Genomic DNA, 21,251 nt, shown 5'->3' on the forward strand with positions numbered 1-21,251 from the left:
GTGGCTTTTCCAATCTGCCTTCACACAGAAGAGCAGCACTGTAGTGACACAGGAGAGGCAGAACAGGGTCGACCATCATCCTACCCATTTCAGAGACTCGTGGCCACTGAAACTCAGCAAGAGGCATACAGCCCCCAGGAACTCTGCCTGAGAGCGAGTTCAATCCCTCTGCCAAGAGGAAAATTCCACAGTGTGATGGCAACTACCCAGTCCTAAGTATGGACAGGTATCAGTGGAGACTGCAAATAAGGGGAGGTGGGAGCACTGCAGAGCCTTCAAACAAGGCTCGTTTTCCCTCTCATATGCCAACCTCAGCTATTCCCAACATGGTCAATGGTGAGACACAAACTGAGCCTGTTCCTCAGCCAGGGTGTGGAAAACACAGCAGGGTGTGTTTGTTTTGCTTCACCTTTGGGACCGTGGTGCAAGCAGGCGCTCAGGAGTATGGGCACAGCCCAGCAGGCAGGGCTAATGGCAAACTGCTTCATGTGGAAGCAGAGTGCCAGGCAGGGACCTCACCCACAGGGAAAGCTGTGTGTATAGTATGTACCCTGAAAAGCAGCTCAGATCTGACCCACTGGAACATGGGATAAAAGTACCTGGGCTAACAGTTTGCCAAAGGTATCTTCCTTTTCTGCTTACTGGGAGACAAGTGGTTCCATGAATCTGGAGAGCACCATTTACAGACATACTTCAGAGAAGAGGTGCAATGGAACACATTCAGACAAATGTTTGAACAGCCACTAAACTGTATCAGAAATATGATGAAAATTAAATAATCTCTGTATTAAGGAAAAGAAAAAATCCCATTTATGCAAAAACCTGACTTGGGAGCAGGGAGCCGACTAATGATCCCTGTTTTAAAAATTTAAACAAATCCCCCCCAGATCACGGTCTGTAATTGTCACATCAAAGCAAATATGCTGGCACTAAAACTGAGTGCTGATCAACAACTAGAAGTGAGTGAAGAGCTGAATTTGAATCTTGTTTGCCCAGATCTAGTCCCCAGTTACATCCATATCCCGTATGCCTACTGAAACAGAAAAGCAGAATTGAACTACCGTGACTCTGATTCCCACTAAACAGATGAAAATATCTTCTTAAGTAGCTACACTTAAAATATTAAAATTACCCATCAATCTTGGATCATCCTAATTTTTAACACATCAATGTTTCCAAAGCTTATTTATCATGGGTTGTTACCATCAGTCTCATCAGTAATCTGTCACTTTGCAGGTGTAACAATATTTTGGTCAATTGAACTACAACCAGTAGCTTGTTTCAACTGGCTCTGCCTTAGTGATGGGCCACGCTTTTGCCTTCTGCTGAAAAGGAAGATGGATTTGAATTATTGACTAAGAGGAAAATTAGGCAAATGCAGGTGCTTTATCTTACCTTTATATGTCCATTACAGCACACCAAAGATCATTTGCTAAACTGATTCTGCAGCCTGATGTAATTTTCATGAACACGCTACAGTTGCTTAATTAAACTGTTAGAAACAAAATCAGGGATTCACAAACTATGGCATTTTATTTCAGAGGCCTTTGCTTACATTTGTACAATATATTACATAACTCTCCATTTTCTGCGGAACCTAATATATATTTTATAGCTTTTTTCTATAAGCTTTTCCTTCAATGTCTGTCAACAAAATTTTACAGTCCTGTACAATTCTGAATACTTTGAAACCATTTTCAATAAAATCAGTTATAACCTTAAGCGCACACTACGAAGACTGAAAATGCTTTTCTTAGAAAAGTCAAATGAAAAGGATTCTGACACTCTAGCATCTACAAACAAAATGCTTCAAATTCTTACATGTTGTATTGCCAGAAAACAAAGAAAAACATGCCAGCCCCTATTTCCCCAGGCAAAAGAAGTACACAGAGCTACAATTAAAACAGTAAAACAATCTGTACAATAAAGTACTGTGTATTAACAGTGCCAGGTATTAAATAGCTTGAATGAACACTTCCGCAATATACAAATGTCTTACAAAGGTATAGAATTAACAGGAGAGAGCTTGGGATCCATTCAACATAAAATCAATACAAGTGAAAACATTTTGAAGTTGGTTTTGGAATTTATACAAGGCATTTAAAAAATTAAACATCTACCACTCGGCTAGCTAGTTATTTTAAAAACAACTACCCTTTTGTGGCAGTGTTGGTATCAGCAACCACAAATTATAACCTCACACCTTACTCCCTCTTGAAGTCCTCTCCTTGAAGCTCGTAATAAAATAAGCATTACAAATGAAATATTTGTTGCTTTAAGGGAAAAAGAAACATTTACAAGAAAACACAAAAATATACCTGTTATAATCCATTATGAATAAATATACACTTTAAACTGGCTGAATACAATCTTTATACATTAAGATTTAATACAGTTTGTTAGCCATTTTCTTTCTTTTTCATAATGTATTTTATCAAAATTAAAAAAAAATACTGTTTTATAGAAAAATGGCAAAGTACAGTAGTTTCATTCCAATTAACGGGTTCTTAAAACCCAGAGTTACCTATTGAAGCCTAATTCAAACCTGTAAACATTAGTCAGTCTTTTTTTTTTTTCTTTTTCTTTTTTTTTTTTTTTTAAAGGAATCCTTATATTTGGTTATCAGGACTGATGTCAGACATCCTACTAACTGCAGGTTTTGAATAGATGTGCTTGACGTATACAATTAAAGCCACTATAAGGTGACTTAGCAGTTAAAAAACAATTAGCTTGTACAAATGAAAATATTTTCAATATTTGTCATAAATAAATGGAAAAATATCAAATGTTCCAGCTTTAACAAAATACCAGGGAATACAGTAAGCCTTACCACTTTGAGTCAGATCACCCCAACAACTATATACTTATTGTCCTGTCTCTACAGGCAGTGAACAGCCTCCATTTGCCACAGTGGAAGGCCTTTGAGTCACTAGACTTACAATTCCCAGACAAGTTGGAAACAATTATTGCTTGAGGAAAAGCAGTTTGTTGTACTTTTTCTTCATAAAAGTGCACTTAAGTGCAAAGTTAGCTTGTCAAGAAACAACTTTAAATACAAAATAGTGCTTGTCTGAATTTTGTGCCACTGTGCAGTATAAAAAAAAAAAAAAAAAAAGGAAAAAAAAAAGAGTGGCCCTCAGCAGCCATTAAGTGCAAAGTGCTTTGGCGAGTCCTGCTGTCACCTGCACTCAACTGACATTCCATTCTGTGACGAACTTGACATAGATGGTTCTGCTAACGTTAACATAACTGCAGCCGTAATGGAACTAGAGGAAGGTGATGAGGAGGAAGATGATGTAGTAGCAGCACCTGCACAGGAAAAGGAAAACACAGGTTATAGAGATTCATAAGTCAAGCAGTAAACATGTCTTCCTGTTCAGCAGCGAGCACTGGTACTTCCTGACTCCAGCAACCAATGCCTTGCAATAGAAATGAAATCAGCCTCCACTGCCTGGTTTGCATAGGAAACACTCCGTTTAACCAGTCTCCCTTAAAGTCATGGAACAAACCCCTTATCCTAAGGGGAAGGCACCAACTAGGCCCACAAGCAATACTACAGTAAATTTATTTGTAACTTGAAGAAAAACTAGAAATCAATACCCTGCTTAGGAAAGTTTATTTTCCGTATGTTTTTTCATGTATGAAGTAGCAATGCCTCAAGAGCATTAAACAGATTGCACACCTTGGTAATGCTCTTCCCCTTCCACAGTCGCTGGGTATCTGACGCTTCTAACGTTCGTAAAACACCTGCACACAGCATTTCCCAAAACAACAAAACCACACATCTCCCTGAAAATTATCCAGTACTATCTTATCACATGCAATTAAGCCCTCTAAAAGCAGAATTTAGTTTCCAGCACTTACTTTCCCGCTCTTTTTTCTTTAAGCGCTTTCTTCTTCGGTCAATGGAAGCCACCTCAGATTTCAAGGACAGGTAATGTTTCCTGATCTCTTGCAATTTTTCTTGGAGAACTGTTATGCGCTCGGCACTAGTCAGATTTTCCAAGTCAGCTGCAAGTTAAACAATCTCTGTTAATTATTGTATTGCAGCATTTCCAAGCACTTCTGGATGTCAGCAGAGTGGAAGGTACTCTGATCTTTGTGATGTGCTTTGAAGGAGCAGACAGCAAAGCTAAGAAACAACAGCAGAAGCAGCTGCTCTTTATCACCGCATATTTGCTCATTTTTTATTATTCTTTACAAGGTAAGGCAATATGCTTTTTGAAGCCTTTTTAAGGAACTGGGACAGGAAAAAAAATGCATTCCTTTCCTCATAAGGAGGAAAAGGATAAAAAAAAAATTTGAGACAATGGATGAAAACATCAGGGCCAAAATTAGCTTTGAGCCTGTTGCTTTCGGTCCCTGCTGGAGCTCAGTTTGGCCCCAGACACTGGGAAGTCCCTGGCATATGTACCATAAGGAAAAACCATACAGGATGACCTTGCTGGACATGGCCAGCACAGGAGCTGCCCCTCTGGCTGCTTCCAGCTGGGAGCTCTCCACAGCACGGCACACAGCAGTGGGTGGCACAGGCAGGAGAAACTCGTGGTTCAGTCCAGTGAAGCTACACTGGAGACACTCCATTCAAAAGCATTTAAGAATCATTTAAACTGCTGTGGGGTGCAAAATGCACTACATCAACCTGTAATGAGGGCAGCACCAGAGGACCAGGAGTCACAACTATATTAAGCTTTGGCAAATGAGGAAAGTTCAAGTATCTGACTCGTCTACAGCAGGAAATGTGTCAAACAGCACTCCACAGACCAACTTCTGCCAAGCAACGTTAGCGTGTGGAGTGTAGCCAAGGTAAAAAGAAAGGAAGGAGCAAAAGCCCTTCAAATGTGTTGCACCAGGAAAGTGTTCAACAAATCTCAACAGGGCAGTAAGTGACAATAAAGACCTTTTATATTACATAATCATGAAGAGCAGCAGAATGTAACCTGATTGCAAAGAACTACTGAGAAAAAATATTTTTAAAAGTAGGCTAATGCTGAGATTCAGGGTTGAGGAGGAAATTAAAAAAAAAAACAAAAAAACCCCCAAAAAACAGCAAAGTCAGATTCAATTGGTAAGTTGCACTAATATGAGGGAATGAAGAAACCAGTAATCTGTTTTTCAGATAGGCAAATGCAGGATCCTTCCCACACTGCTCACCCCTAGCTGCACCAGTAGCTTGACTGAAACAAAGTTCTTAATACTAGAAATAGCAAATATGTGCTGGTTCACTAATGCAAAATGGCCAGGGAAAAAATTACAAATCTATCACCTAAGTGTCTGAATAAGAACTAGAGAATGAGAAATAAAACAGCAAGGAAATATTAACAGAAGAAGCGCACATGTTCATGCCGAAATGACAGGTATGTACAGCACAAGAACAGCAAGGCAGCTCAGGACCCAGATCTAAAAACAGTCTTGAAAGAGTGTGACATAGGCAGTTCTCTGTGCTGAAATTGCAAAAAAAGAAATTAAAAAACAACCACCTTTAACAAAAAGAGGATTTATCACAAGCTTAAGCAAATTCAGCATGGAAACAAGAAAGCCAAAATACAGAACGTTCAAAAAGCCTTTTTACACTATGCCACAAGATGACACTAGGTGTGTTTTCAAGAAAATACTTACACATTTGAAAACTCCACTTGTAAACCTTGGGCAAACGATTATTCTGTTCTTTGAGATCAGACTCCTTCTCTCCATTTTTACCACATTTTCCTGGAGACTGTGTTCTTGTGAGTGATTTGGTTTGGTGAGATTTCATGCCAGTAGAAACCGCTTTTGCTGACTGAGACTTGGACACACTTTCACCAGCAGATAGTTCATCGCTGTCGCTGCTGTTGGCTGAAGAAACAAGAAGACATTGAAGACACTGTTACAAAACAAAGCCCAAACTAAAGCTTGTCAGAAGCAAACTCTGTGCCCATTTTCATACAACAGGAATTTATCTGACCCAAATCCTTTAAAACAACAGAGCCCACCCTGGTGTAGCAGCTTGGCTCGATGTTCTCTGTGTCACTGAAGCACAAACCAGGTTTGTTATGGGGTCAAAATGAACCACATCTGCCTGCTCAGGGGACCGGACTTTTTCTAAGAGTTCACAAGACTGATTGTTATGGTCCATCTCCTCTTTAGCTCTTTCTAACATCAATTCCTAATGCAGTATTCAATATATATACATAAATCTCTATCCCATTTTAGAGCTAATAGTTACAGACAGACCTTTGACTGCGTTTTTAGGACATGTATAGCAGAAATCAGGGCAAACAGCCTTTTCTTAGCCTTATGTCACCTTTATTTTAATTTTCCTCTACTAAAATCACTATCAATAACCTGAACACGTGTGACACAGTCTACAAACTCCTCAGACAAGATGATAATTTTTTTTAATTTTGGAAAAAGATTTTTCACTGACCCAAAACAGAAGAACTTTACCTCATGCTGAAAAAACTTTAAAGCAACAGACTGAACACAGGTTTTTAATCAAACCACCCAAAGGAGAGTAACAAAATCTATCTAAAAGACAAGATTCATGAGTAATGATTGAAAGGATGAAGTTTTGTAGCATTACTAAAATAAAACTGAGGTGAAAGCAGGCACAAGAGACTGTAATTCAACAAAAGTCTAGCAAAGCAGTGGAATAAAATGCCTAGGAAATCTGTAGAACCTCAACTGTTAGAGTTGTTTTTAAAAACACATTGAATTTATATATATATAAAGAAAAATGTATGCCTCAGTTGTACCTGCCCCAGGTGTTGATAAAATGAGCCCTGAACCTTTTGGCCTTTATGATCTGGTGATCTACTCAGGAGAAACTGAATACCCAAGACATGTAGTGTGAAAGAGCTTGGCGAGCTGCTTGTTGGTTTAATGCAAAGGCAAGAGCTGAAGCTCCCACCAAAGCATTTTAGCAGATACACTAGAATTTTGTCAAAAGCTGTTTGTTTGTTTTGGGGTTTTTTTTGCTTACAGCTGAATCACATTTTATCTATTTATTTTCCTTATTATATCCAATAGTGCCTGAAGTCTAACAAAAAGAGCACACACCAAGGACTATGTAGTAGTAGCTTTGAAGTTTCTCATCCTGATGAAGACATAGGTTGAGAGTAATTCACCAAATCCAAGGGAATAAAGGCAAGGCTAAAAATGGTGTATTTGTCCTGCAAATTCAGTTTGTTTTATTACTTTAATTTCTGAGGTGAGGATAGGAATAAGGATTATGAAAGGAGGAGACCAGTGAAATGGAATTAAAAAGGATGAGAAAATATAAAGAGCAGATCAATGAACATGGAAGACAGGTGGAGTGAAAGCAAATACCAGTCCAGCAAGTACAGACTTTTAGTAAAAGCTGTTAATAGAAAGAGGGGAGGGAAGCTGGGGGAAGAGAGAGGAAAAAAAGGCATGGCATATGCTTTTTATCCTTGCTTAAACTCCACTTTTTAGTTATCCTCCAGGCTTCAGTCTCTAGCTGTTTCCTGGTATTTTTGTATTAATAGTGAAATGACACAGTAATTGTTGTCTCCCAAACACCTGTGCATACGACCCCTAACACACCTCTGCTTTTATTAAGCTTCCCTTACCCAGTACTGTGGTTTCTATTCCAATTAGCTTCTAAAACTACAAAAAACTGCAAAAGCTGCATTATTTACCATAGATGTAACAGGAAGAAAACAAGAAGCTATATTTTTCTGAAATTATTCTCGTATTTTCATATTTGCTACAGGGTAGAGATATTAACCTCTAAAAACTCATCTTGCAAAAAATACAGAGCATGATTTCCTTCAGGTCCCAGTCTCCCCTCTAAAGCAGGCAGCTATGATACAGAGATACCTGTCCCAGTTCTGCCACATGTGAAACATTCACTCTTCTTGGCTTTCCTGAATTACACAGTATTAAGGAGCTCTTAGAAGGAGGCCCAGAAATAATAATACAAGACATTTGAAAACATCTTGGCGTTTAGGTAGAGCAGTTTCTTCATTTAAACAGTGCTGAGAATTCCCTGATGAGAACATTTTGTCCTAATGCATTTTTTATTAACAGACTTCATCTCCTACAATCAGTTGAACAAACAACACGCTACTTTCACACCTTTTATTTCACACTAAGCTGCTGTACTTACTAGTTTTACTCTTCTTTTTGCTGCTCACAGATGTTTTGTGGCTTCTTTTCTGCTTTTTTGAGGAGCTGCCTCCTCCCTGAGCATCTTTAAGTCTTTTTTGGCCTGTACAGACTATAATTGGGGAAAAAAAAAAAAAAAAAAGAAACTGAAATTAAATAAATGCTTGCACTTCTCCCACAAAACACTTCAAAACTTAAGCTTGTAGACAACAATGCAACTGTTCCTGGCTATCCTTGATGCAGCTCAGTTTTCTACTTCTGTTGACAGAAGAGATGAAAGACAATGGAAGGCAGACAAAGTTTCTTTGCACAGAGTGCACATGTATGATGATTACAAATTACTTTCCCATATGCATCACCAGAATTTCTCTTGAACCACATGGATTTGCTATGTTTTAATACTGCAGATTAAATAAGAATACATTTATTACAAAACTTATCAAGACCTACTGGGACTAAAAAATGTTTTTGCAAGTTTGCTCTACTTGGAAGCTGTGAGAAAAAAAAAACAAAGCTGTAATCTGTGGTCAGTAATTACTTTGATTGAAGGTGTTAAAAAGAATCTTAGATAATGCTTAAAAAAAAAGAACAAAGGAAAGAAAAGAAAGGCAAACAAAAAACAAGGGGAAAATTCTACCGGTATTTGTGACTACAAGGGGAAAAAGGTAGAAAAGGAACATGGAAGGACTCTAGTACACCTGCTAAAAGAGAGTGTTTTAGGACTTCTTCAAACGTTGTTTCACAACCATGTGACTTACAGATTAAAAATGAGCCCTGGAATAAAACAATTTAAATTAAGGAACCCAATTTTCTGAAACAGGCAACATGCTGACAAAATCAGAGAGGAAGTTAAAGTCTAATGCATATAAAAATACTCTTCTACAATAGTGTAAAACTTCTTTCAAGTGGCAATAAACTACTTTCATTAAAAAAACGCTAAGCAATTTAAGTTCTAAACCTACACATCTCTAATAAGCAAAGCGATACAGGTGTATTTATTGAGGGGTACACATTCACCTCTTCCAAACTCTCTCCTTCAAGGAAACAAGTTTTGTTGGATATTTTCAGAAGAACATTTCCAACTGAAAGCTGAAGGTAACACACCTTTAAGGGAGCTTTGAAAAAAATTAGCTAATTGTTAGCTAGAATCTACTGAGATAAAAAAAAAGCCACTTGTGTCTCAGGATTGTAAACAAAACGTGTATTCTTTCTTTGCGTTCATAATTTTTAGCCACTAAAATACAGTGAAGTTAGCTGTACTTTTGATGAACTGCAAAACGACCAGTAACTTTCAGAAAAAAAGCTTTTGGATCTTGCCTTGCCAGCAGTTAAAAAGCAGGCAGCAGTAGAGTGACATTGTGTGCACAAGTGTTTATTACCCTCATTCTCTAGTGGTTTCAGGAAAGAACTTCAATCTGAAAAATCACATATGAAAATGAAACATAGCTGAAAAGGTCAATGCTTTTATCAGCTTGATTTGAATCTTAGTAAGTTAATGTTCTAGAAAAATACAAATTAGAAATGACTGCCTAAGCACCCTAGCTGCAAGAGGGCTTTCTCCCCCAAAACAAACAACTTACAGAGAATCAAATTTTATGCAAGAAAAACATCTCCTGCCTTAAGGAGGGTGCTGAAAATACTTCCATCTTGCTACAATAAATGTTCCTTACACAAGCTATTACAGTTTGCTCTGGGCTTTTTTGCAATATCCAGTATAAACTTCATTCTTTTATCCTTTGTCCCTCAGTGAAACCACCACAATTTCTAATGAAAGGGCAATAAACTTGCTGACAGATTACATTTTATTCGTGAGATGATTGTGCCATTTCCACACATCTGAAATGGACAGCAGGCTACTACTTCCTGCAACAATTAACTTCCCTGCACCGTAACCAAAACAGAATGAAAACACATCAGCAATGTTACAAATAAGAGCTAGTTAGGTTGGAGATAGCTGTTTACCCATTCCTTTACCTTTTTCAGCATGCTCTGGCTCTGGTTGATTACTACTACTGGAGCTGACGCTGGCATCAAAACCTGTTGGAGAAATATTTCCCTCAGACTGGAGGTCCTGCAGCTCCCCTGCCACACTGTCCACCTCTATTGTGCTATCCGTTTCACTCTTGATGCTTCGGATCTCTTCTTGATTTGGTGGCAGTGTCTCAGAGACAGTGACACTGGACTGATGTCTGCTGGACTCTGTCACAGTTACAGAGGAAGGTGACTCAGGAGTTGTAGGAGGCGTATTTAGCACTGAATTGCTGCCACTGCTTGGAAAGTCAACTTTCTTCTCACCCACTTCAGTCGGCTTCTCCTCAACAGGTTTAACATCCACACTTGCTGGCAAAGATTTTTCAAGTTCACAGTTAGGCAAAGAAATGCCTTCTTCTGCGAGAGTCTGAAGCTGCTCCTCTGCCGCAGCATCCTCAGGAGCAGCATGTGGAGGAGAGGCAGCAGCCTCAGTATCAGAGTCTGAGAACAGCTCCTTCAGCGTTTTCTTCGGCCACTGTCCTTGGATACTTGACCACACATCTTTTCGATCCTTCGCTCTGCTGTTCTGAAGTCTTTCATCAGAGTTATTTATAAGCTTTATTCTTTTCTCTCCCACTTCTGAAAATCCAGAGTAGAAAGTACTTGTCCGTAAAGATTTCCTTTTCTCCTCTAGTCCATTGTACTTTTTCGTTGGAGTGATTTTCAGTTTAGATTTGTCTTCCTCATCTTCATCCGAGGAGCTGTTACTGCTGTTTTCTAAACTGAGGGAATCTTTGTTTTTGGACTTCTCATCCTTTCTATTAGGTGACACGGTCTTTAAGGACTCCTCTGCAACACAGTGTCTTCGTTTACCACGCTTCACTTGAGGTTTTGCTGTTTTATCCACAATCTCCTTCTTTCCATCCTTTCTCTTCTTTGTGGCGTCGTCTTCTCCATCGGAGTCACTATCTTCAGATAACTCTTCCATCTCTTTCCGCAATCTTTCAGGAGACTTGGATACAGACTTGGGCACTGCTGCATCTGTAAGAGCTTTAGTTTCTTCTAGGAGGGAGGAACCGCTCTGCTCTTTTAGACGGAGTTCATTTCTGTCTTGGCTTATGGCTTCGGGCTGAGATTCCTCTTTGCCATCAGCATGTATATTCGGGGCACTTTGGTCATCTTCTTGCTCACTGTCATCAGAACTTTCAGAAGCTAATTAAAAATAAAGCCAAAGAAAACAAAAACAAAACAAGAAAAGTTTGTCTTGATTCTGGTTATGAAGAATTATTTAAAAAACCCCCAACGAAACAACTAAAGAAAACTGTACAGATACGAAGACATACTACAGGGATCTCTAGCGGTCTCTCTTTTCTTAAATGGTACCTCCTGAAGAGTTCAAAAACTCATGGTGTAACTCATGCTAGATTAGAAACTAGGAAGATTCTCTGTTATACAGTACATCTCCAGGAATTTCTGAAGAGGTAGAGAAAGCATAGAGTGCATTAATCCATAAAATACAAACTTCTGCACAATTACCCAAACATGAAAATGAAAGACACCCTTTTACATATTTCTTATGGTTACAAATACTACCATTATCTACCTTTTTTCCAAAGCCCCTAACACAGATATCATTTTCCCTGGAAAATCCAGAGTCTAAATGACAGAACAACAACACACATATTGGATACTCCCTAACAAACAAACCTGATGATCAGCCTGGAAAAAGAAGTGAAAGCAATAAAGAAAGGCACTTAGGGAAACAAATGGACAAGAAGAATGTAGGGCAACTGCAAGAAAATTCAGAGTCAGCAATAAAGAAACTGAGAGAAGAACAAAGATATATAATTCAGAAGGAATCAACAGCAACCTCATTCAGTGCAAAAAGATATGGATTCAAGGAGAAACACAGGAATTGGCTCATATACATATATATATATATATATGTATGTAACTCCTTGATTTGTAAAGTCAATTACAGATTAATTATCACTAATAATAGTATCATCGCTAATTGGGGTTTTTTTTGTTTCTCATTTCCTTAGGAAATGAAGCATTATAGATTATGTTGATTGTTATTCTATCTACAGTTTTGGAACCCAGTGGCCAGTGTCATCCAAGTTCAAATAAGCTGGAATGATTATTAAATTCACACAGCTTCTACAAAAGCTTGTGGTTACCCAAACTACCCATACCATACATGATTTCTTTCTCTGGAAGCATGCTCTAAACTAAGAATGAAGAGAAGCAAGTAGGTATTAAAATGCTTCTGTAAATGTGTGGGCAGGGGAACACAGTGCTAGCAACAACAGACAAGCAGATATGAATAATGGGTCCTATAGCTTAGGTAAATCAAAAATTAAAAATTTAGAAATTAGATAGGAAGCAAAAATGTTTTGCTCTGTATCAAACAAACAAACAAAAAAAAGGATGGCAACACAAAATGTAATTGACTGTTAACACACTGCATTCACAGAAACTGCCAACACTGCTTTCGTCCAAGGGTTATTTCTGAAGATGATGTTATAATTAGCCAGACAGACTCAAGCATTTAGCTGCATCTGTTATTCTACACTGTCATTTACTCCCGTTCAAAGGCCATTCACAGAATCAGAATAAGCTTTTAAGTACAATACCTTGTAGCCCATTAATGATAGAAGTAATTTCTATTGATTTAACTGGAGCTTGTTCAGTATTTTTGGCTTCAGCGCTGTCAAGTTTGGACCCAGTCTCTGGTGATGTGCTGGTGTGAAAGGGGGGCTTTGACAAGCGGCGCAATTTACAAGGTTTAGGAGAATACTTCTCTTCCTTCTCTCTGTCAGTTTTATTCTAGGTGAAAAAAAAGATACAAAAACTCTTCTCATTGGAGCACACATCTTACCAAGGATTACAATTAAACAATGCTTATAGTTATCTTTAACATTCAATCTGTAGAGGAAAGCTCTCCTCTTTGTTTAAGGGACTACAAACACCTTTCTACACTCCATGCTGAGACTTTTCTCCTGAAGACAGGGACTTTGTCAACACTGTAACAAATGGGAAAACAAACACAACCAGCGCTCAAGTAGTGGCACTGCAGGATGCCAGGATCAGCAGTGGCAGAAGGAAAAGCTTCCTTGCAGCCCACTGTCCGAGACATGTCATCATCTAAGCCTGAATATCAGTTGTGGAAGAATCAATTTTGAAAGAAATCTTGGCAATAAAATTAGAGAATCCCATGCACATGGACTGGTCCACAGGTTTGCTCTGCAGAATCAGAGAGCTCTCAAATTTCACCCCCTCAAGCTGCCTCCCAACACTGACAATAATCTGTATCCTTCTCGTTCGTCTTCTGTAGACGACTACTCACATTTAATTAAAAATTCAGGAAAGAAGGCAAGCGAAGCCCCCCCTCTTCACCTCAAGGAGAAAAGCCAAAACCATGATGAAAAGAGTATCCATGTTTAAAAGGCTATGAAGCTGCTTTGCCTGATAAGCATTTTCAGGTCAGGGAGGTAAGGATTACTTAACTGTGTATCAAACCAACATGGGGGAGCAACAAGAGAGAAAAGGGAGAAAAATTACCTTTATTTTCTTTCGATGCTTAATTTTTGGTACGTTTTTATCAGCTGGTCTCACTATCTTGTCTGCCTTTATCCATTCATCATACCTAAACAGAAAAAAAAAATCATACACATTTATTGTTTTAAGCAGACAATCACATCACAATAGAAATTTAACTGAGGAAAAAGAGAATTAGCAGCCACATAAAAACAGAATTGGAATTTGAATCAAGTAATTTGTGGAATTCTCAAGTCTGTGAAGTTTCAGCTAAGGTTCAGAGGATTAATCTCTTTTTACACTGAAGGGTAAATGCAAAACCTCTTTTCCAGTCTGCACAGAACAGCAGAAATCCATGCATGCAGGTAAAACAACCACTTGAATGAGGAATCTGTACAGACCTCTAAAAGGTTTACTTCCTATTTATACACTGTAACACCTCAACAATAAAATAAATCCTTTCAACTACATGAACCGTGACCAGTTAATAAAAATAAACTCTTGATCTGAGTGAGTGAAAAGAGTTATCTGGAGTGAGTAACCCTTTGGGGTCACCAACTTTGAGTTACTGACTTCACAGTGACATTTTTCAGTTCCTTTTCTGTTAAAGGCTTCCATTTTTTATCAGAGCGATACAAGACAAAAACATACTAAATAGCACCAAGATATTAACAACAGGCATCTTGTTATTCAAGATTGGACCTGTTAAGTACAAATCCAAGACCAAAGAAGCACATTCTTAGTAATATACTGTCACATACTTAGCACATACTGTCAACTACAGTGCTTGCCAGATTGTGTATTTCTGAAAAACTCAAGAATCATTTAAATCATGGTTTTTTTTTTTCCTCCTGGTAAGAATAAGCTGCTTTACTACTTAAAACTGTAAATTCAAGAACCATCTGCATAAGAAACAGTTCAGTTAAAAATTAGCTGGTATTAACTTTGACCTGAATGTACATACAAACAAATTCTGGTCCTCCTAGGTAAACATAAAAATAGAGGGGAAAAAAACAACTTTAAAAAACCCAAACCACACTCTCCAAAAAAACTCATACAAGATGGAGTTGAGCACAATCACCATGCTGGCTTTCCAGCTTACTTGATCATCATTTTGATATATGCAGTGACTATTGATACAGTCCTAATTCACCTTCTCTGCATCCACTGCCAGTTATGTCCACAATATTGACATAAATTCAAAATATTTAGGGAAAAACATGCAAGTTTTCCACTTGCTTTCCTATGTATTATAAGTTATGATCTATACAATCGATTTCAGAAGCTAAATACTGTATTCTCCTAACTTAAATTTCACCTAATAATACAGTGAAAAATTAAATAGCAGCAGTCTGAAAAATAGCTTCTCAAAACAAGTTGTCCTGTTTTTTGCCCTCCATGTAAGAATAAAAACCATAAAACCCCACAGCAGACCATGCATGATATACCAAGACTGCTACACTGCTGCAGACACCCCTGTCATTGTACTATTACGGTCATTACCAGTTGAAATGTCAGTAAACAGGTTCAAACTGAAATGCAATTCTGCCGAGTACTTGCTCATATGGAACAATCCCATATTCTATGAGACTGTGGGAAACCCTATTTGAAGCAATCTTTCGTCAAGACAAATACATGTTTTGCACAAAGGATACCATGAAGTGCCTGCCAAATGGATTTTGTGACCCAGAGAAATGCAGGAGTATTTTATTAGATCTAAACACATGCAGGAAAACAGTACTAGGACCTGACAAACGCACGGTGAAAAGTGAGGATTCTGACAATGTCCTTTCTGCCACGATGCTAGAACACCAAGTTTGTATTCACTCATTCTTATGCATCTCCAATAAGAAATTAATCCTCCTCCTATGCAAAGTCTGTGTACAGCCCACACTGTCTGAGATTCATGGCAACTGCAGTGCCTGCTGAGGCAAGAGCTGACAGACATGGGGGCACACTGAACCAAAGGAGACAAGTGCAGAATCTGAAGAGAATACCTGTCCATACCAGAGTCCTACGCATCATCTATTAGAAAGGGTGGTCATGCAAGCCCTCTTCTCAAGGAGCACAAACTAGAACACTAATATGTGACAGTCACAGTTGCTGGCCAGAGCATACCCTGCTTTACTCCTGACTGCACCCAAAACTGCAGACAAGGCCCTGCGAGGAGGCCACAGAAATCTCCCATCTTCTCCAAGGAATCAGCTGCCCACACTTCACACCTCTGCATCACACAGCTCCTTTCACTACTCACACATCAAATGCATACGGTTTGCCTAAACCTGGGACAACTGGACCCCAGGCTGAAATGGATCCTGCAAGAGATATATTCCAAGCCACAGGTGACAATCTGACCCTAAATTACATTCTCCTCCACTGCAAGACAGAGAAGCACCCTGAAAGCTGCATCTAAAATGGGGTGTGTGACTCAGACTAGACCCTCTTTCTAGAACTGCACCTGCTAACATAGGAACACTTACTTCATCACTCATCTTACTTTGGACAGTCTGTTCACAAAACAAAACCCAAAAATATTATCAGAAAAGTTCTTCAGCTCTCGTAACAAGAAGCATGTACTTTCAGAGGACCTCGGTTATTTTACCGCAGTGCTGTCTTTCACATGTACCAGCTTCATCACCCTAAAGCGAGCAGGTAAGAGTGGAGAGGAAGGAGATAATATGGGGAGCTGCTTCTAAAAGAGGTTACACGGATTTCTTTGAAAATCAAGACTGAGGATTTAATAAAGAATTATTATTTACTTATTTTTTTAAATCAGGTTTCATATGAAAACCTGGAACGCTTTCATAAAGAAAATCCCCTTGCCTTGCCAAAAGAAGACAAAGAAGAGCACCTTGCATCAGAGTATGTACTGATACTATTACATTCATATGCACTGCTTGCAAAATAAAATGCAGCACAGCATACTCTCAGAGACTGCACAGTCGATCTTCCACAGAAGTACTAGAGGAGAAAGGAGAAAGAAAGCATACTTGTCTAGACTAGATTTATACTAGCAAAGGTACCACTTTTCTCAGAAGGACAAGGGACCTCAAGGAGCTAGCAAGCCTTGGCAAATTCACTGAAAAGGTCCAGTATACTACCTGTATCTGCTAAAAAGTGAGGATTAAATATTTTTTTTTGCTGTGATCAAAGAAAGAAGAAAAACTAGTCTGATACTCAAATACTGGAATATTAGATAGGGATTCTAGTTTGCCTAATTTCTTCTTTGTTTTTCTAAATAATCCCTCCCCCCCCTGCCCCATGACATACATTACCCTCCAGGACCCGAAATTGTGATTCACATTTAATTTCAGTGGTTGACTGTAAAGTATCAAATCAGCATATGAAGTAATGTTTCAACAAACTTAGACAGAAATTAGCACTTTCACATGCAGACTTCTGAAGGAAAGAAGTGTTGAAAATAGTAAGTCTTAGCTTTAAACATTTGAAACATTCAAGAACAACATGTCTTGTGATGTTGTACCATAATGACACACAGTTTCAACAATCTAAATGCTTTTTAAATATGCACCTTCTAATTACTGGGAATACACTGCAGAAGAAAGTCACCTCAAACACACAATAAACTGTTCTTTGCACTAGGAGCTGAAGATTAAAATCACAACAGAAGGAACTGGCACTGTAGGCCCTAAAGAAGTTTCAGTTACATATTAAGCACACATAATTCAGAACATCACTGGTCTGTCAGAAGAAGTACAGTTTCTCGGTATTCCTCTGCTTTTTCTGGTTTACACGTGGTAAATAAACAGGTCCCTCTAACACGGTAGAGTTTTCTACCACTCCCTTTGACTACAAGTCAGGCTCCACTGAACACTACCATTCAGAGTCCTTGTGCAGAGACACATCACCTGAATCTCTTGCTAACAACCAGATACTTTAGCTCAGTGCTGTACAGCTTCTGCACTATTTACTCTTTAAAACAAAAAAAAATTTCACAGTTCTTAATGTCACTGTTCCACAGCATATTAAAAAAACCAACTAATGAAGATGAGTATCAAGTTTACCCAGCTTCACTCCAAGTACCCTAAAGAATGAGAGCATGCCCACACACACAGTGATCTTGAATTCCAGATGGATGCTGAAATCAACTTGTGATAACCATCAGTAGTTATTTAGGATTTCTGCTCAAAACATACGAGTTTACAGTACAGGCCATTACACGACATACTTCACCAAAAGGGAAAACAGGAAAAGTCAGCTTTAAGGAGGAGAAGAATGACAGAATTAAAAAAACCCTGGGTGATTAGCAGATCCTAGTTCAGTACACCCCCTGTACTGTACAGACAATACTTGTGCCTGCTAAGGAATCTGCAATAATAAAGAGAATAAGGAGAGGAAGGAATTGCTTCCTACCCAACAAAGGCAACTGCTTCTGCAGGTTGTCACTGACTGAAAGCCAAATCAAGCTATTACAGCCTACAAGACTAGCCTTCACAATACTGAACTGTCAAAGTGTTTAGATGCTGGCTAAAGCTGAGGCTTACACACTCTTTCTGTCAAATCCATAAACTTAATTTTACACGCATGAAAAAAATCAGCCACATTTAGTAGAGTCCACACACAGTCCCACAGCTAAATCTCAATCACTGACATATTTTTCAGTGAGGAATCCTACTCCCCCCCAAAACTTTTCAGAGGGCTCTTTTGAAACACCAGGTGAAAATATGAACAAAGTCCTGCTGCCAGAAAGACCAACCATGCAACCAACACTCCTTACTTCTCAAATGAGTGCAAGTTAACTAAAAATGCTTTTATTGTCAAACATACCCTAGTCACAGAAATAATACCTCTGACATCAATCTGCAGATGTGTTTAAAATGTAGAGTTAAAAATTTACAATCTTGATTTCTCCTTTAAGAACTGGGGTGCTGGGATCTCCAAGGTGAAGAAGACTCACTTTTGACTTCTCATTTCTTCAGATTTGAAGTGGTACTGCCCAAATAAAAATCTGATCATCTCACCTCACAGCACGGATAATAGCATGATATTTGCTCAAAAAGAAAAATAACTTCTATGCTTACATGTGAATTCCAAAACAAGAGTTTAAAAGCAAGAGACCTCTTGGAATGGTACATACAGTAGTCTTCAGTGAGTAGGATGAAAATTTCAGCAAAATTCACTCCAAGGGAGACCTCCTCAGTAAGAACTGGACCAAAACGCAAGTCACACCCCAGCTCCCACCTTGAGCAGGCTGCATCTCCCCTCATATCTTGACTTCACAGTCCACTATGCTTACAGATGTTGCCTGAAGATAGTTTATGTCAGATCCTATTCTTGTAGATCAAAGTAGATCAAAATTCTACAGAAGATTGGTACCAAGACTGGAAAGAGCGAGATTCCTCCTTGGCAGAAGCTCAGGTGCACCTGCAAATCACCAGGGCACGATGCAAAGAGGTGAATTCAAGGCAGCAAGAGAAGCATTGTACTTCTCTGCTACCTCTGCTAGCAGACCTTGCTAGAACTGAATGAATGATTATTTCTCCTGCCTTCTTAATCAGAGGCAGGATGCCCACATGACAGATGAATGTTGCAAGAACCTCAGCTTTCCCAGGAAAGGAAAAATAAGAATAAAGTATCTCAGACTTGTTGTTTTGTTGGCTTTTTGTTTTTTGTTTTTTTTTTTTTTTTACAGACAGTTATAAAGTTTAAAAGATAATAGCCGAGGACAATGAGCAGTTATGTTGAAACTGAGGAAAGAAGCAGACATGCTTATAAGCTGCTCAAAAATTTTAGTTTTCTCTACTTTTTCAAAGTTGCTTCAAGTTTTAAATGGTGAAAAAGAGGTCTGAAATAGCAACAGAAATAACTTCAACTTATTTCTATTAATGCTAGACTAAAGACAATAAAAAGCATATGCTCCTCCTTATACTAAAGAAAGCATATGAAGCCACTAGGCTAAGAAGAGTCTGGCTGGGAAGTTTAGGGCAGCCTCAGGGGGCGGTGGGGAAGGGAGGACAGGTATCAGATCAGATGAAATGCAGTTACTTGCTGTGCACTTATTTACTGCTAAGAATCTTGTTGTTTTCCAGTTAAATACCCTATTTGCTGGGGTATTCCCTCTGTGCTTCACTGACAAGAGTGAGTTCACAGCCTCAGCTACATGCACTACTTGAATACTGAATCAGAGAAATTTGGCTTAAGAGAGCCAGAGGAGGAACCTAAAAAGAGTCACCTGTCACTTGCATGGGAAGATCTTAAAGATGAGGAATAAATGAAGCCTTCTTTGAACAAGTCATTTTAAGATGATTTTCAAAGTAACGAAAGCCCTGCATTTATGTAGTGTTAAAAATCTAAGTTTCATACAGTACAATGACCTTCACAGAACACCAACACTGAAAGTTTAGGACTCCAGATGTCTATTAATTTAGTTTTTAAAATTCATAAGTGTATTTGAGAAGTAATTCAAGAAGTAATCACTAACTAAAACTCAAGTTACCTCACGTTCCATCCACAGTAGTGCACCAAGTAAAGGACTTCTCCACCTTCGATGTCAGAATCTTTAATACTAGCTTCATACATTTTTTGATTTTTCCCTCTTCCATACCGCACTTGGACTTTCATGCCTGGTGGATAGCATTCAAACTCTTCTTCCTCATTGTTATTGTTGTCTTCTTCCTCCTCCTCCTCCTCTTCCTCCTCCTCTGCTTCTTCTTCATCTTCATCTTCTTCCTTATTCGTGTCATCTCTTGAAAGGTTTAAAAAATTGTAGAGTTAATATGAGATACTTCATAAGCTTTTCAGTTCCAAACCACATATATTGATAAATATTGTGGATGCATTAGAAAGTGGGAAACAGGAGGCTCCAAATATGTGAAACTGTACTACAGCCGAGTAATATCAGCAAAATAGGATATAGCAACACACACAAAATCCAGTGACTGTAAGGTGCAAAAGTGACTAAAAGAAAAAAAAAAAAAAAAAATCCATCCAAATCTGTATGAGTAGAAGTTGTTCAAACTCATCTTTACATGATTCTTGCATGCAGTCTCTTTGTTTAAATATATTTTCTCACTTTAAATTAATTCTTTTCAATAGAGAAAATTTCCTAAATTCCATTTTTCAACCTACAAGTTTTTACAACTGCTTCTTGAAACTTGGATTTTTCTCAAAAAATTCCTTGCTTGATAACAATGCATAAACTCTATCTCAACAGCTTGAAATTACTGCAACCACAACCAGACTCAGGACAAAAAAACCCCAACAACTTTACATGACCGTATTACCAAATTAAACAACCTTTGCTAATTTATGACCTTGTCCCTCCTTGCCAATTACACAAAAAGTATTCTAAATATGTCAAACTTATATTTAATTGCCATAAAAATACACAGCAGGTGTTCACTGCTTTCATAAGTAAGTTAATTTTGAATGTATCTTTAGATATTTTGGACCAATTTTCAGAAGCATTAAGAACCCACAAATCTTGCTAGTTTCAGTCAATGGTAGCTATGGGCTCATTTATCTGAAAATTATCTGCAATCAGCTTGAAGAGGCAGACTACATTACAAAAGTTAATGGGGGAAAATATCTTTTAATCTTAATTAGAATTACAAAGCAGTATTATTGCCCCCCATCATTCTAATCACACACTCTGTGCAACACGGAACAGA

At 38.4% G+C, this 21,251-nt stretch overlaps 1 protein-coding gene across 4 annotated transcripts in view; it reads right to left on the minus strand.

The window, feature by feature from the left end:
* Positions 1 to 1,507: 1,507 nt before the first annotated feature.
* Positions 1,508 to 21,251, minus strand: part of ARID4B (AT-rich interaction domain 4B) — an 87,815-nt gene continuing 68,071 nt past the window's right edge. For 3 of the 4 annotated variants that reach the window (XM_040057516.2, XM_040057517.1, XM_040057518.1), the window contains exons 17-24: positions 20,078 to 20,326; positions 13,645 to 13,729; positions 12,717 to 12,909; positions 10,084 to 11,292; positions 8,111 to 8,221; positions 5,620 to 5,835; positions 3,865 to 4,011; positions 1,508 to 3,309 (exon numbers count right to left, since the gene is read on the minus strand). In XM_040057516.2, coding sequence (XP_039913450.1) covers positions 3,179 to 3,309; positions 3,865 to 4,011; positions 5,620 to 5,835; positions 8,111 to 8,221; positions 10,084 to 11,292; positions 12,717 to 12,909; positions 13,645 to 13,729; positions 20,078 to 20,326 — 2,341 coding nt within the window. In that variant the 3' untranslated portion in view covers positions 1,508 to 3,178. The remainder of the gene's footprint in view (positions 3,310 to 3,864; positions 4,012 to 5,619; positions 5,836 to 8,110; positions 8,222 to 10,083; positions 11,293 to 12,716; positions 12,910 to 13,644; positions 13,730 to 20,077; positions 20,327 to 21,251) is intronic. The other variant, XM_040057519.2, reaches the window with a different exon arrangement.

Source organism: Hirundo rustica, chromosome 3, assembly GCF_015227805.2.
Source record: "Hirundo rustica isolate bHirRus1 chromosome 3, bHirRus1.pri.v3, whole genome shotgun sequence".
Classification (NCBI taxonomy): domain Eukaryota; kingdom Metazoa; phylum Chordata; class Aves; order Passeriformes; family Hirundinidae; genus Hirundo; species Hirundo rustica.